This window comes from Ceratotherium simum, chromosome 2 (genome assembly GCF_057802395.1).
Source record: "Ceratotherium simum simum isolate JZ-2026a chromosome 2, ASM5780239v1, whole genome shotgun sequence".
Lineage (NCBI taxonomy): Eukaryota > Metazoa > Chordata > Mammalia > Perissodactyla > Rhinocerotidae > Ceratotherium > Ceratotherium simum.
Window position 1 is genome coordinate 12,626,506 of NC_141901.1, and position 16,404 is coordinate 12,642,909.

Below are 16,404 nucleotides of genomic sequence, written 5' to 3' on the forward strand. Positions count from 1 at the left end.
ATCCTAAAACATACATGTGACTGGGGCACTTGCCCTAGTGGCTTCCTCTCCAGCGTCCTAGCCAGGGTCTATGTGGCTCTGCAGGGCCATCCCTGGCCTTTCCAGCCTCCAGCCAGGCCTTGGTTTCCTCGGTCACTCTGCTCCAACCCCACTAGGCTTCCCCATCTCAGGTCTTTGCACTGGCCATTCCCTCTTCCTGAGATGTCTTTCCTCCGGCTCATCCTCCATATCTCAGCACAGTGCCACTGACGCCTTCCCTGATGGCCCTCTCCAAAGTGCGCAGTGCCTCCGTCACTCTCGATCACAGCACCCTCTTCATTACCCTCATAGCCTGTGCAAAGTTCCTACTATTTTGTTTACCCTTGATTTACTTGTTTATATTCTGTCTCTTCCCTGTCCACTCCATGAGAGCGGGAATCACATCCCTTTCACAGTGCTGTTTGCCCAATGCCTGCACAAATCGAAACTCAACAAATATTCATTGAATGATGAGAAAATAAAGGATGATGAAAGAACTAAAAAGCAAAAGAATGGCTGATTGAATTATAAGAGAGATTTCCTTTGGTTTCACTTTGCTTTTATGCTTATCTGTAGATTATTAATGACCTTTACCAGCCCAGTGAATGCAGGATATATGATCTACACATGTGCCAACATGTTAATTACCCTTGAAGAGAGATATTATGGAAATTGTGAAGGAATCACACCTCTTCTTTCTACCCAGCCCCGTAAAAGAATGCACAGACCGGGGAAGATTGGGGGCTGGCATCTCCTGGTTACCCTCATCTACAGTACTGTGATCAATATTGAATGTGAACCAATTGTGAGCAGAATACATAGCAATGCCTCGGGGAGTTACAAAGAAGTGGGCCCAGAGTCACTGCTCTCTAAGGGAGGAGGCAAACAGACCAAATAAAAATATATAAAGCTGTAAATACCCCAAACACATCAATCTATATAGAACCAATTACCACAGTAATCGACTGGACTCGTAACAAATTGACAGGAGGGGCTGTAGCTGTCATTACCGGCAATGGAGGCACATACAGAGAGTGACTTTATAAGCCGCCTCTGTGGAATCAATCTGACTAAAGAAAAACACCAAGGAAACAGAAAAATGTCAGGGGAGTCCAGGCTGGTGCTCTACCCCATTAGGTTGTTTTTCCCTGTCACTGGCACTCACATTTCACCCACAAAGCACATATTTTAACTGGCAGATTTATTGAGAAATCGAGCTGAAGAAATGCTTCTTTCTACCTTTCTTTTTCTTCCTTTATTTCTTTGTTATTTTTTTAATCAGCAAAGGCAAAGACATTTTTAGGGCCTTGTGGTAATACCTTCTAACTAGGCGGAATGGACGCAGTCCCTGGCTGGATTTAACCAAGCCGATGGGCCTGGTGTGGGTATGACTTAGCTGAGCTGTCTAGTCCTTTCTGATTACGTTGGGCTTTAAAAGGAGATCAGTGTGACCACTTTCTGCAGCTCAGGGCATGAACTCTGTGTAGGCAGGTACTGTCCCCTCTCTGGCCTCAGTCGTCAGTCATCAGACCATAGCAGTCTATAAACAGTGCTTCACAAAGCTGCAGGGCAGTGGTCTGGGCATCCCACGGGTCCCAGGAATGGCCCCATCTAGCCAACAGCTCCTCTCCCCAGAAATGAGTGACGCTACCCGGGTCTTTCCTCTAAATCTCTCCCCACGTGCTCCTTTGCGTCCCCCCTTCAGTGTCTCACAGATTCCTCCTGAGGGCAGCCACCTGCAGAATAGGCACTTGGCTAATTGACAGAATGTGCACAAGCCTGCCCCCTGAGAAACTGTCCAAGGAATGGGATGAACTCTCAAGGTGGAAAGTGTGTTCTGGACCTTGCAACGGCTTTCTTTGCCTCTTCTGAGGTCCCCGTGGGGCCTCAACCATGCTATCCTGTAGATAATCACTAGCCAATTGCAAAGAGAGAAGAGGTAAGATAGTTTTGCTTTACCTCCAACATCTAGAATTCTATAGGGGGTTAGGAGCCTTCTTTTGTTAACCACTGTATTCCGATGCCTAGCACTCTGCTTGATCTACAGTAAACACTCAATACACACTTCCGAATGAATGCCTAAACCTCACTACCTTGCTAAGGAACTCATAACCTTCCCTCAAGGTGCTGCTAATTGAGGTCCACGTGTCACTGGCTCTGCCGACAGCAATAAAGTCAGCTGTAAAGTCAAAGTGCACTTGGGAATTTTTAAGAGAGGGGATGATCTGATTAGAAAACTATCTTCCTCTCATCAGTAATGGAAACAGAAATGATGTATTCTGGAGCCTTTGACTGTGGTAGCATTAATCATCTGTATTTTGTAGTGTAGCTGGCAGTTGGGGCCAGGTTTGAAAATGATGTCAACTACTCTCATTTTTTCAAAATTAATTACTTACTTGATCCATTTCTTGCTAATTTCTTTGACATTAGTTTTTTCTTATGTATTTTTAATTTTTCCCTTTAATTTATACCTTCTAATAACTGAACCAACTTCCAAAGAGTTCCATGAGATTCGGGGAGACTGGCTCTGACAACAGAGGAATGGAAATTAGGAATGGACCAGAAATGGCTAATGGCCAAACAGTTAAGCTTAGATGAAAGGGGTTTGTTGATTTGTTGGTTTAGGTCAAAGCGGTTTTGTGTCTTGTATTTCAGTTTAAACACAAATTGCATGTTAGACCTAACACATATCCCCTTACCCCCTCCTTCCACAAAGCAAATCTTCTGATTTGCTTTGTAAAAGAAACGCAATTATAGAAGGGTGGTAAAAGAAAGACTACTGTTGGCTTGTACAGCATTAACTGGTAGCCAGAAACTTGGAATAACAATCACAAATTGGAGGTCCACACATGGATATACTCCGGGTCCTGGTATTTAATCCTAGTCCTACCTTGTGTTGATCACTCGGCTTCAATGTCTAGCCTATTTTTCTAATGCCAAATCCCAGCACATGACATTATCCAACCCATGCCCCCTACATGCACGCGCGCACACACACACACACACACACACACACACACACACCAATCAAACCTGGAGGTATGGAGGAGGGATGATGAAAGGGTTGGCTGGTGCCAGGGGCTTGGAGGGGAAGGTGTTTGGGGAGATGCTGTCTTAGAAAATATGCTGTCATTTCTCTTTAAAAGGAAAGAGGAAGAGAAAAAGTATGGCATTCATTCATTTATTCATTGAACCAATATTTATTGACTGCCTGCTCGATGCTGTGCATGGTGTTATGCATTGCAAGAAGCAGGGTAGGAGTAGAGAGCGAACTCAGAGATTCATAGTTGTAGCTGCCATCTTTCAGCAATTGCTGACCCCCTGATGCCTCTGAGAATACAAAAGTGTTCCTCTAAAGCAGATTATTAATGGAAATCAGGAAAAGATAGAAGTCCAACAAAAACTACTAAAATAAGTTGTCTCTCAACCCCAAAAATCCACTTATGTTGACACTTGGGTTGTTAATGGGGCCAGGGTCCCACCATTGAGGCACAAGAGGAATCAGGGTCTGCATCTGTAGGCAGGCAGTGGAGCCGAAGGCACAGGCTTTGAATCACAGGTAAATGGGAAGGCCGATACAGCTGGACATTTTCATGAATTTTCTCCCTTTGGAGAATGCACCTGACAGCTCCTTTGCACTTAAAAGGTAGTAATACCCAGGCTGCTTATCAAAGAAGCTTCCCAAGGGATCCTCTTCCACAGAGAACACATTCTTATAGTCCCTAACTCCTTCCCCCACCAAAAAATAGCCCTCTCATATGGGTGGGAGAAGTTGTGCTTATTTCCTGATCTTTTCCCAGCAAAGGGGCTACAACTGGGACTGAAAATCATTGCCAAAAGATGTGATGCTGATCCTGATTTTTAGAATGGAGGTTTGACCCCCTGTTCCATTAGCTTGGTTAATAGGTGATTTGTGACTTCTAAAACATATGTCAGTGTTTCTGTGAAGAGCGAATTTACCCAGGGCAAGTTTTACTGATATCTCTTTGAAATTTTTATCAGTTGCTATTTTGTTCAAAAATAGTGAACTGAACTGCAAATTCCATTAAAATAGTGTTAATAATAATAATATGAGTCACAATGCATTAAATACTTACAAAATGCTAGACATTGTGCTTTATATATAATATTGTATTCAATCCTTACGTAATCCTTAGTGGTAAGATAAGTATTAATAGCGCTATTTTATAGACATGGAAACTGAGGCTCATCGCCATTAAGGAAACTTCTCAAGAGCCACAGCTAATAAAAATTTTGATGCAAACCTGTCTGACTCTAAACCTTTGCTACAAACAACTACATTAAACTCCTTCCATTGCAACATCAGTTGAGTTAACCTATTCAGCCTTGAGCCAGGCATTATTAAATACTGCATTCTGTTATCAGAAGTAGAAATCATTTGCTGACTACATAGAGTCAAAGAACATGAGAAGTAGAAGAAATGCTAAGTATCATCTAATTCAAGCTAGTTATTATACAGATGAGAAGATTATTTTGAAGAGGGTTAAGTAATTTACTCAAGGTCAGCTGGCTGGCCAATGGCTCAACTGAGACCAAGAACCCAGGTCTCTTGACTCCCCTTGCAGTCTCCTTCCCTGCTGCCTTAGAGTACCATGGTCAATATAGACATATTACTGCTTAAGACACAAGGCACTTATCCCCAAAGATGTGAAAACCCCAAGTGATGTCAAGTTCAGATTGTCACATCTGATGTAGAATCTCTCCTTGCATCAACATTTATCTTGCATTTTTTTTCCAACATATCTTTTGCAAAGATAAACTATTAATTGTGGGATGGAGTCCATAACTTAAGATCAAGGTAAAAGTCCTGGTAGATATATGTATTGTACTATTATGCCTGTAGCCATATGTTTATTTCTCTTGGGTCTATATCACCATGGCCAGGCCACTTGAGCATTGATTTACATGTGGGATAAAAGAGGGGGGGCTAAACAAATCAGTCCATCTTAGCTTGCTGAATCTGGGAAACAGAACAAGTTTGGCCAGAAGCAGAGTTTCTTCTCTTCATGTTTCATCAGAGAATCCAGGCCTCTCTCTTCTGTGCAGTCATGTTGGTCATCAGTCTGATATTACCAAGTAACTTCTATATGCCCCACATTATGCTTGAAGCTATGAGAATTCAAAAAAAATTACAAAGCCTTTGTGTTTGCTAGTTCCTCTGCCTGGATCGTTCTGCCCCCAGATGGCCAGCTCCTGCTTGTCTTCTGGGTCTCAGCTCAAACTCATCCCCTCATCACCATCATTGAGGCCTTCTTTGTACCTGCCATCTTAATCAGCCCCAACCTTTATTATATCACCTGGTTTTAGTTTCTTCACGATATCTATCATTATCTAGAATTACTGCTTTCATTTGTTACTTGTTACTTTCTGTCCCTCTTCCCTAGCACATGAGCTCCATAAAAATAGGAAACTTCTCTACATCATTCACCATTATATGCCCCGTGCCTAGACCAGTGTTTAGATATAGAAGATGGCGAATAAATGAATGAATAAGCCCACTCCCAGGAAGCAATCAATCAAGTTGTAAAGACAAAGCTTACATAGTTGGAGTACAGAATACCATAAAATTAACTACTAAATTGTTTTTTATGGACAATATGTCACTATTGTCAAGCCCATAATTATATGAAAGGAGTTTGACATCATCATCAGAATTATCCCATCAACTAAAATACTACCCAGGTTAAAATATGAAACTCTATAACAATTTGTGGCTTCTAGAGGAAAAAAAATGGGGCCTCTTGAATACTATTGTTAAAAACCTGGAGTGAATGCTTGAGGCAGTAAGATGAGGACAGTGTTGCCTACAAGACAAAGCTTTAAAAAATCAGCTTATCACCTTTAATCCTGATTGTTGGCATGTTTCAGTGCCCGAGGGCTTAAGACTGTTCAATTCTGCACACAAGCCTAATGATCAATGGCTTAATCAGAGAAAAGTCCTGGTCCAAAGTGAAAACCATTGAGGCTGGTCCTCCTGTCTGTGACACTCCTCTGTGGAGATGACACCAGGACATATCCCTGGAGGCCACCGTGCCATGGCTCCAGTGTTGAACTTCCTGGACTGGACAGGATGAACAGGGATGATGGGGGAGCCTGCTCCCTGTTGGTCTTCGATAAAAGTACATAGCCTTGCTATTCAGAATATGGTCCTCAGACTAGCAGCTTTGGTGTCATCTGAGAGCTTGTTAGACATGCAGAATCTCAGGCCCCACCCTGACTTACTGAATCAGAATCTCCCTTTTAACAAGATCCCAGGTGATACAAATGCACATTAAGTTTTGAGAAGCACTGCTGTATAAGAAAACAAAAACTACTCCAGCAACTGTTTTGTCATCACAGATCATGGCCAAAAACAAAGCAAAACAAAAAAATCCCACAACAAACAATCAAAAATTCAGAAAACTCAAGGTAAAAGGCAGTGGACCCACCATGAGGTTGACATCTGGCCCTGTTGCGTTCACCACAGACCAGCGGCCTGGCTTCAGTTATGTCTTGATCCTACCTCCATTCTGTCCACTAAACTTCCTACCTTAATCTCTTCTTGTGCCATTGGCAGGCAAAACGGCACACAGCCATTTGCAGGCTATCTCACTGGGTGGAGGCGTTCTTATCCTTGCTCTACCACTTACTAGTTACGTGACACAGGCACGTTATTTAAGCTTTCTGAGACTTTATTTCCTTATCTATAAAATGGGGAGGGTAAGACTTAAGTGATAAGTATGTTTGAGGATTAAATGAGAAAAGCTATGTAACATGCTGTTTGGTAATATTATTCATAGTATCTTCCTCCCTCAACCTACAGACCCACTTTCCTCTGGACTCTGCATCAGAGCCTAGGGACTTGAAGACTCAAATTAAACCCTCACACATATGTTTAGGAAAGCTTAGATCTTCTTCGAAGCCTCTGTTTACGATACCACCAGGCTCAGCCTCAGCAGCACCTGCATCAGGCCTGTGTGCCTGGGAATGCCATAGAACAGCTGTCTCCTCTACACCGGCTCTCGGCTCGCTACAGGGCTTTGCATGCAGCAGGCCCTCAGCAAACGTTTGTTGAATTAATTAATTAATCATTTAAAGACAATAGCTATATGCCGTAATTGCTTTGCCATTTGAGTGCTAACTTCGTTATTGTAAATGTGCATAAAAAGAGCCTTTGGAACTGGTTTGCAACCCTAGGGTTGTAAAACATAAAGCATTCTAGAAACTTAAGTTATCACTCTTTGTTGGATTTCTATATGTTTTGTCCTTAACTTAATCAGAGTTTTATGCCCTGTACCACAATTATACATGTTAGCCTACGAACTGCACCAGCATCAAATACACAAGACTGGGACTCTGCTGACCAGCACTCACAGACCAGGGTCGGAAGGCTGACTGCCGGTTCAGCTATTGTTTTTGGTTCAGTGATAGAAGAAATCTGTTCACTATCCTGGGGAGAGGGACCAGCTGAATCTGTCTTGGGTTCTATCCACCCAAAAACAACTTGATGGAAAGTGGAACACATAGCATCCCGTGTGGTAAAAGTATAATGCCATGGAGGTGGGTTACTTCTTTCTTTGACTCTAATCTGACTTAGGACTTCTCAGAGCTAGCGGGTCACCTTAAGAGAAAAACTCTCAGTTGTATCTTGGAAGAAGAGGAAGCTATTCTTCTTAGCTTTCCCCATGGAAAGGAAGCAACTGGCTAGAAAAAAGCAAAAAACAAAAAACAGTGGATTATGGACTAGAAGGTGCAGTGGAAAGGAAGAGCTTGTTATTGTCAACTGTCAACCCAGATAACCCCACCACTATGCACCAAAAGCAACAGCAAGAAAAGGCAATGGCAAAGGTCAGACCTAAAGTAACAATGAAAGTGATATTGGAAAAGGGAAGGAAGAAAGACCCGAGGACATCCACTCCTGAATGGAGCATCAAAAAGAAAGAAAATGTACTCTGCTTAGTGTGTCAGGTGCAGGATTAAAATTAAGCCTTGGGAAGTTCTTATTTGAAGAAGGTTCAATTTTTTTGGATACTTCTCTGGAATCTACAGATCTATACCTCTTTACGGGTTTCTTCTGAAGTAAGGACAAAATAAAGGATTCATTCCTTCAACAAACAGGGGATGCTCATTATATGCCAGGCACCGTGTCAGCGATGAAGACCCAAAGATTAGTAAGAAATGGTCATATTGTTTTGCACTTCCTCCAAGATTTCTATCCAAAGTTCAGCTCTCTGTAGATACAATTGTGCATTCTGTTTTTTTCAGTTAACTTTACAAGTCTTCACTCAAGGTAACACAAACTTTTCAGAATATATTTTTCAATATGTTGAGTTTTTTGCAAAAGTGACACATGCTTATTGTGGGAAAAGCAACACAGAAGATTTTAGTACAAAAAATAAAAGTCCCTACCCCCTTATCCCTAATCTTGGAGCAATCAGATAATTTGTTTATATATATATATATATAAACACACACACATAATATATATACTGTATACACACACATATAAAAACATACATATAGAGAGAGGCTAAAAGATTATTTATACATATGTGTATATGCATATATTTATATGTAAAATTTTTTAAACAGACAAGACCCTACTATATCTACTCTTTTGCAACTTGCTTTGTTCACCTCCAAATGGCTAGGAAGACACTATCTCCGAATGGATAGACAGTACACTGGTAGCAATGGTGGCCTGGTGGCCTCTGGGGAGTGGAACTAGATTACTGGGAAATAAGAGTGGGAGGAAGATTTACTTTACACTTTATTCTGTTTTAGACATTTTGAATTTTTAAATAAATAAGCTTTTTAAATTAAAAAAAGAAGAGAAATATGTTAAGTGTTGTCAAGTCTATTATCACAGGAAACAGTCGTCCAGGGAAATGACAATAGAGGGAAATGGGAAGAGTGCTGCCAAAGGACATGTAGAGGAGCTATAAGAACATAAAATAGGCAGTAAGGAACTCTGCCTAGAGCATCAGGTGACATTGGACCTGGCTCTTGAAGAGCAGGAAGGAGGAGATGGTAGAACGGAGGTGGAATAGAGGACGAGGGCAGACAGGCAACGCATTTGCAAAGTCTCAGGAGTGTGTTAAAGGCTCAGTGCCCTCCTCCAAACCAGTGCAAACCTTAATCCTGGACCAGAGTTGGGGCCTGACACCGGGACGGGGTGTTGTTTAATTGCAAATGGCAATTTATAGAGCTGAAGGGGGCAATTAAAAACATAAACAAGAAACAGAAATCACAGCCAGGAAGATGAATTTGCTGATCCTAAGGGCCTGAGAGGGAGATCCTCCCAGACATTAGGGAACCAGACAGACACCAAGGAAAGGAGAAAAGAGAGTTCCTAGAGGAGGGCAAGAGAGGGACCCAGGAGAAAATTCCTGAGTGAGACAGAGTGGGAGCTTATCCATGGCCTTGACAGGGGCAGGGAGGCAGTCTCTAGGCCTTACACTGTTTCGAAGCAAATGCAAGGGTTTGGGATTGATAGCAAGTATCCTTGTATCATTAGAGTGGAGGAAGCTTGGGGCAGGGAGTAGTCAGTGATGCAGCAGCTGGAGAGGGCAGAGGGCGTGGCAGGCTGAATAATGGCTCCCAAAGATGCTGAGGTCCTAATCTCTGGAACCTGTGAATGTTACCTGTCAATGGCAAAAGGAATTCTGCAGACATGCTTAAATTAAGACTCTTGAGACTGGTAGACTATCCTGGATTATCTGGGTGGGCCCAGTGTCATCAAAAGGATCTTATAAGAGGAGGTAGGAAGAGTCAGAGAGAAGGCCATGTGACTCAGACACTGGAGTGATGCACTTTGAAGATGCAGGAAGGGACCACAGCCTAGGAATACAGAATGCCTCTAGAAGCTGGAAATAGCAAGGAAAGGGGTTTTCCTCTAGAGCCTCCAGAAGGAACCAGCTCTACTGATACCCTGAGTTTAGCCCACTGAAACTGATTTTGGACTTCTGGCCCCCGAAACTGTCAGGGAATGAATTTATGTTGTTCTAAGCCGCCAAGGTTGTGGTAAATTTTTACAGCAGCCATAGGAAACTAATACAGGGAGTGAAGTCATGTTTATGCTGAGAAGGCAGTGAGGAGTTAGTGAAGGGCTTCAAGCTGAAGAGTCATGTCATTAAGTGACATTTAAAAAAGATAACAGATGGTGAAATGCAGAATGGACTAGAGTGGCAGAAAACTGAAGAAAAGGAGACACATGAGGATGCCATGTCAATACTTCTTATGAGAGCTGATGCTGTAAGCTCATACAATTTTGAGAAATGGACAGGAGAAGACACCTGTTGAAGAAATGTTTAGGTGGTAAAAAGAACAGAACTTTGCAAACAGTTGAATGTGGAAGTGGAAGAGAGCATCAACAAAGACTCCCCCTTTATACTTGGATCCATCATGTAGTTCACGATTCTTCTAGTGGATATAGAGAAGAGAGATGTTAGAATATCTATGTAGAAATGCTAAACACTCAAGGGCAAATGAGGTTTTGAATTTCAGGAAAAAGGGAAGGATTAGAGATGTAGGTTGAGTAGACACAGAAGAGAATCACCCAGCAACAGTGAAGAAGAGAGGAGCCTTAGGATGAAATCCTGAAAAATGACCAAAATATAAATGATTTCTTTAGAGGAGTAAGGGCAAAAAAGAATAAGAAATAAAGGACAAAGATTTATGAAGAGAATCTGGACAGAATAGCGTCAGGGACACCAAGGGAAGAGAGAATTTTCGAAGGCAGACCTGCTCAGGAGGGATAAATTCTTCAGCTGAGATAGATAAATGGTCACAGAACAGAAAAGTGAACCTCTGATTAAGAAGCTTTATTTCCTTCTTCAGAGCTGTTTTCTGTCGAGTCAAGTGGTTGAAAGCAATCATCTGAAGAGTGAAAAGAAGTAAAGAGTAGAGAAAAGATGTATAAACTACTCGCTCGAAAAATTTGATGGTGATATGTTGAAAGGAAACGGTGGTACAAGAGACACATGTTTATAAAAATATTATTTTGGGGGAGATATAAGGTTGGGGAAGGGATAATTCAGTGGCTGAAGAGGTTGTAAAGATTAAAAAGGAAGAGTACTGAACGAGTGAGGTGTAGGAGGAAGCCAGGAGGGAGAGGAGCAGGGGCACAGGTGGAGAGGTTAGCCTGAAGAGGAGGAACTCATCACATTTTCTGAGGTGCGAGGGCAGAGGACGATGCGAGAAGACATAAGTAAGTTTAGAAGTGGAGAGAAGGGTGGTTGGGAAATTTCAATTCTGATAGTCTTTATTTGCTCTGCAAAAAAAAATTGAGATAGGCTAATTTAGACAATGAGAAAGGAAGTATATTTCTCATAGGCTTCAGTGAGCTTTATCTAGAGACAGGTGTTCCTAAATATTCGTATGGCCAAACCATAGAGTAGTAGCGTGACAATTAAGTGCCTGTTGGGTGGAAGGCTGCCTTCTGACGAAATGGCCAAAAATCCATGTGCGTTTTCATCAGTCAGGCATAACTGAAGCATTTTACATGTCTGTAACAAAACCCACATGGGAAATCACCACAGCAGAAGGGCTTTTACCACCATTCCTACCACCACCACCACCGTCGCTAACAACAATGGCAGCAACAACAACAATGGCAGCAACAACAACAACAATAAACAATTGTTGAGGGCTTACCATGTGCTGGTTCTGTGTTAGACTCTGGGAGTTTAAAGTTGAATAAGGTATGGAACCTACCCTTGAGAAGTTTCATAGGGATTTGTAGAGAGACGAGGAGAATCTTTGCTCAAATGCCTGACCTGAGAAAGCTTCTCATATAAAAGGGACTCTTGGATCCATAATCCTCCAGAGCTGGAAGGGACCACAGAGGGCATTACAGGTGAAGTCCTGATAGTTAATTTACTAAACAAAAGTTACCTGGCTGATTCTAGCATCCCAACCCTAAGTCCTGTGCTCTTTCCATTTCATTTCATCCCTGATCAACCTCCTTTCCTATTCAATCCATAAGCAATTTTAGGTATCTGATCATACGCACAAAAATAAAGAACAGAGAAACCTTTTCACTATAGGAAGGTTTTTAAAGTTAGAACAGGCAAGAACATATAATCAAAGGACTCGAGTCCAAAAAGGTGTTGTTTTTATGACATGGTAGGTATAGTCCTCTCAGAACACTTGTCACCACTAGTGCCTAAATCCCATTCTGGACCGATCCTCTCAGAGTGCAGAAAAGCGGAAACAATCTTCCTTTGTCTTATGCACTTATAATTCTTTATTAGTAGCATGCCTCTATGCAGGCTTTTGGAATAAAAGGAAATTAGTGCCTAGGGAGGAGAAAAATATTTAAGAGTAAGAATCAGACCAAACAATAAGAAAGATAAACCCTATGACGTGGAGGTAAGACTCAGGAGTGGGGGATGGTATACATGGACAATTGAGAGAGATCAAAACAGACATACTAAAATGTTTGAATATCTTTTAAGATCAATAACAAGGAAGGGGTTGTATACATCATATTTATAAGAACTAAAGTCAACAGACTATGACAAAACTAGCTCCTGAGTGGCAAGAATGGCTTGAGATCAAGAGGAATGGGGCATAGAGCCAAGGTCATGGACAAATTTCCCTCCTTGGCTCAGTGTTTAACCTTAAGAAGACTGCAATGTTCAAGAGAGAAGCAATGGGTAGAACCAGGAGTTCTGGGGAAGGTCAGACTCTCATCTCCCTGGCAATCCTTGAACCACTGGCCAACAGAAAAAGAGGAGGATTTAGCCCTTTGGTTCAATCACCAGGCTCTGGCACGGAAACATAAGAAAGCTTTGCCAGCTGGAACTGGTCTTATCTACATTTGCTTACATTACAATCCTTTCTTGGCACACTGGAATCAGAACAATTTTAAGATACTGAAGTTCGAAGGGATACCAGCAGCCTGTGAGTGTGTCTTTGAGTTTAGAGGAATCAGGGCTTGGGGGGAAATGCCTGCAGCAACTGCAGCCCAGACACAAGCCTCTTGCTACTTCTGGAAGAAAATACCCTGCCAGAAGAGAGGCTCTCATGCCTCTGCTACCTCTTAAGCAAGACAAAGCAGGAATTTGTACAGAGCTCAGAGAACCAAGAGCCTCTCAGCCACAGGGGCACATTGTTGCCCACTACAGCACTGCTGACAGCAGAGGGTCCCTTTTCTCAGAGGAACTCTTGATCATTAAATCTTAGGATGACCTACTTCTCAAGTTTTCATTGTGCTAATTTCATCACTTGCTCTTTAGCAACTCACACATCCATAACTTGGCCTCATCAGAATGCTGGCCGTGGGGATAAGCTCAGGAGAAGAAATTCCATGAATGGCAATTCTAAACCAGTCTTGGTTGATCAGAATACAAATTTACCTTCCCGTACTCCTCCTACATCAGAAGGTGAATGCAGAAAGTTTGAAAAATTCCAATTTCTCATACTTACTTGGACTGAATACTAACTTGCCATCAAATGGTAGACAAGGATTTATTTGTGAGGCTGTTATCCAGAGCTGTATAAACACCTGGGCCAATGGAGATTTCCTCATAGCACAAATCAGGAGGAAAAATGGGCCTCAAGTCAGGGCAGGATGGAGTGAGAAGGGGTTTACTATGTAGTTACCGTGTGGCGTTGCCAGCCAGTGTAGCCTGGGATTGCTGGGGGCAGGAAGCAGGGGGAGACTGCAACAGTCTCCTCCTTCTCCCCTACCCCATAAGAGCAGTCTAATACTTCGCCCTTGCTATCGTAGCAGAACACACGGGGACTGGTAAACACCTGTAGAGGACTCTCTCTATGATAACTAACACAGTGACCATACAGTTTAGATCCCATCCTGCATCTAAAGTTTCCCCAAATACTCTCATTTTGAGATTTGGTTTTAGCAAGCAAATCTTGACAATTTTAAGGATGGCCACAGGGCATTGAGGCAATGCCTGAATTAGTTCTGCGCCTACACACTCCTTAAGTTTGGTCCTATGCATTGCACCTATGCAGCCAGTATTTGCATGGGGTGTAGAATTTGCTGATGTGTCTGTCACTCACCTTTGCTGATGTCTTCATATTCCAGCCACAGTCGCCGCTGGACCTGCTTGTTTGGGTACCAGATAGAGCAGGACTCCTCAAAGCCGTAGCTAGCTTCCTGGATGTAATGGTTGCCAAACTGGTCCAACAAGGCCACAAAATCCCCACGAGACGTAGCCCCATCCAGGGAGTGGAGAGCATTGCTGAGGGCTGTAGAGAAACATCACCCAAGAGCGAGAGTGAGGACTCACAATGTGGGTATCTGGATTCCGCGGCCGTTCAGCCTCAAATGGGGAAGTGCCCGTGGGTCCCAAAGTGATTTGGAGAGTAGGCTGAAACAGTCAGGTGAGTATTTCCATTTAGCTAAATCACACTTTTCAGTTCCTAAATGAAAATCTCTTCAAGCCAGTTGGTTATGTTGTTAACTGCGTGCAAGTTAAGCAGAACACTGCCAAATCCCCACTACACCCCTCCTTAAGGCAATGTTTTTTTTTTCCAAATCACAAGTCATGACATTAAATCAATTTTGTGAGCTCAAATAATAGCACTTGAAAAAAATGAAAAAGAATAGCGTAGTCTAAAATAGAAACACAAATACTAGCAGAGAACATTTCATATCGTAAGATGAAGTTATCACTTCATGAAACTTCTGTTGTGTGTATGTGGGAGTGTGCATATGCACAAGGTCACGGTGTAAACCAAAAAAGTTTGTAGAATATTGTCTTCAAACATAGAAATTGATAACGGGAAGATAATGGAAGAAGAAAGGTAAGAAAAGTCACTAATACACTGCTTATATTTATTTCAGAAAATCCGAAGTATAAGGATTGGGAAATGGCAAATGGAGGAAAGGATCTATCTGCCTCCTCACCCTCCTCCCCAGCCAAAGCTCCTTGGATTTGCTTTCCCTCTTTAAGAAAGTTATACTTGTCAGAAAGATAGTCCATGGCAAATTTTCCAAATCCAGTACCTTCTGAACCTGGCCAGCTTTATTCAGCCTTCCTTTCTACACACCTGTGTCCTATCAGGACAAGGCAGAGCCTGGCCCAGACATGAGACCCCAAGTGCAGAAGTCCACATCACCCGGGATACCACGTGTGGCTTTGAAAGGCATGTGGCAGCAGAGATAACCATTGTCAACCCCTGATGTGCACAGCACCTGTGCAAACTCAGCATGTGAACAGGTCCGAGTCTCTATTGCCGTGTTTCCCTGGAATGAGGAGTAGCTTAGTTCTTTCCAGGTGTTTTCTGCACCAGGAGAGTTTACTTCAGTAAGATCCCCATCCCAATCCCTTCTTGCCAAGAACTCTTTCATGTGAAAAAAAAAAAGTTCTCAAGTCCTTTCATGTCTATGGAAATGTTCTATATCCTTCATGCATTTTCTTTCTCTATGCACGAAGCTTTACCTTTTGTGAGTATATGTCTCACTTCTCTTTATAATTCTCTATCCGTCCCCTACCCTTTATGTCTCTCCTGTTGGCCCTAAGGCTCTGTCTCCCTATTGCCTCCCTAAGGTCCCTCTCCTTGTCTGTCACCCTGTGCCAACATATCCTCTGGCTCTAGTTACCCTCCATCCAACACGGAGAAGCCAGACTCTATGACATAAACTTCACATCTGGTACATTCTTTAGGTAGCCTCAGAGGATGGAGTTGAGTAATGTTCTCCTAGTACAAGGGGATGAGGTGGAATAGAGATGTGTACCTATATTAAGGCCCTATTTGTTGAAATTTTTTCATTTCAAATTGCACATTGGAATTGCTCAAGTGCTAGGAAAATCTTGATGCAAGGCATTTACCACTAAAATTTAAAGAATACTTGTACAAGGGGCCTCACAGTTCTGTTTTGGAACAATTTGTCCTAAGCTTTAGAATTCACTACTCCTTAACTTACTAGATGTAGATATAGATAAATCCCCCCGCCCCCCAAATATATTAGGAACCATAAGCTGTTTTCTACTTTTCCTCCCTCCCTTTCTTTCTTGCTCTCTTTCCCTTATTTCTTTCATTGTACAGAGACTCTAAGTTATGCTCTATGCAGTTGGAAGTTTTATTCCATCAATTTATAAAAAAATCTGCTCTTGCGTACCCTCTTTACCCACTGTGTGACCCCAGGAAAAATAACAAAGTAGGTGTTTATCTTCATTAGTTCCCGCCTTGCCCTGTGCATCTCTTCGATAGTCCAAGATAAAACTTGCAACGTAATCTCTACTTAGAAAACGATCCGATTCCAGGTATTTGCGCTCAAGTGTGACTCCGAGTGAACGGGTTATGTACCTCACGGAGTGGCTACATTTCAGACTGCATCTTTAACAACAGGATAAAAGGCTTGCGCCCTTGGAAAGGAATGCCAAGCCCCGGGAGCAGGGGGGAGGGACGGCT

At 42.4% G+C, this 16,404-nt stretch overlaps 1 protein-coding gene across 2 annotated transcripts in view; it reads right to left on the reverse strand.

Moving 5' to 3' along the window:
- ASTN1 (astrotactin 1) overlaps positions 1 to 16,404 on the reverse strand; it is a 308,295-nt gene that overhangs the window by 57,530 nt on the left and 234,361 nt on the right. For both annotated transcript variants that reach the window (XM_087438277.1, XM_004425007.3), the window contains exon 16: positions 14,047 to 14,235. In XM_087438277.1, coding sequence (XP_087294403.1) covers positions 14,047 to 14,235 — 189 coding nt within the window. The remainder of the gene's footprint in view (positions 1 to 14,046; positions 14,236 to 16,404) is intronic.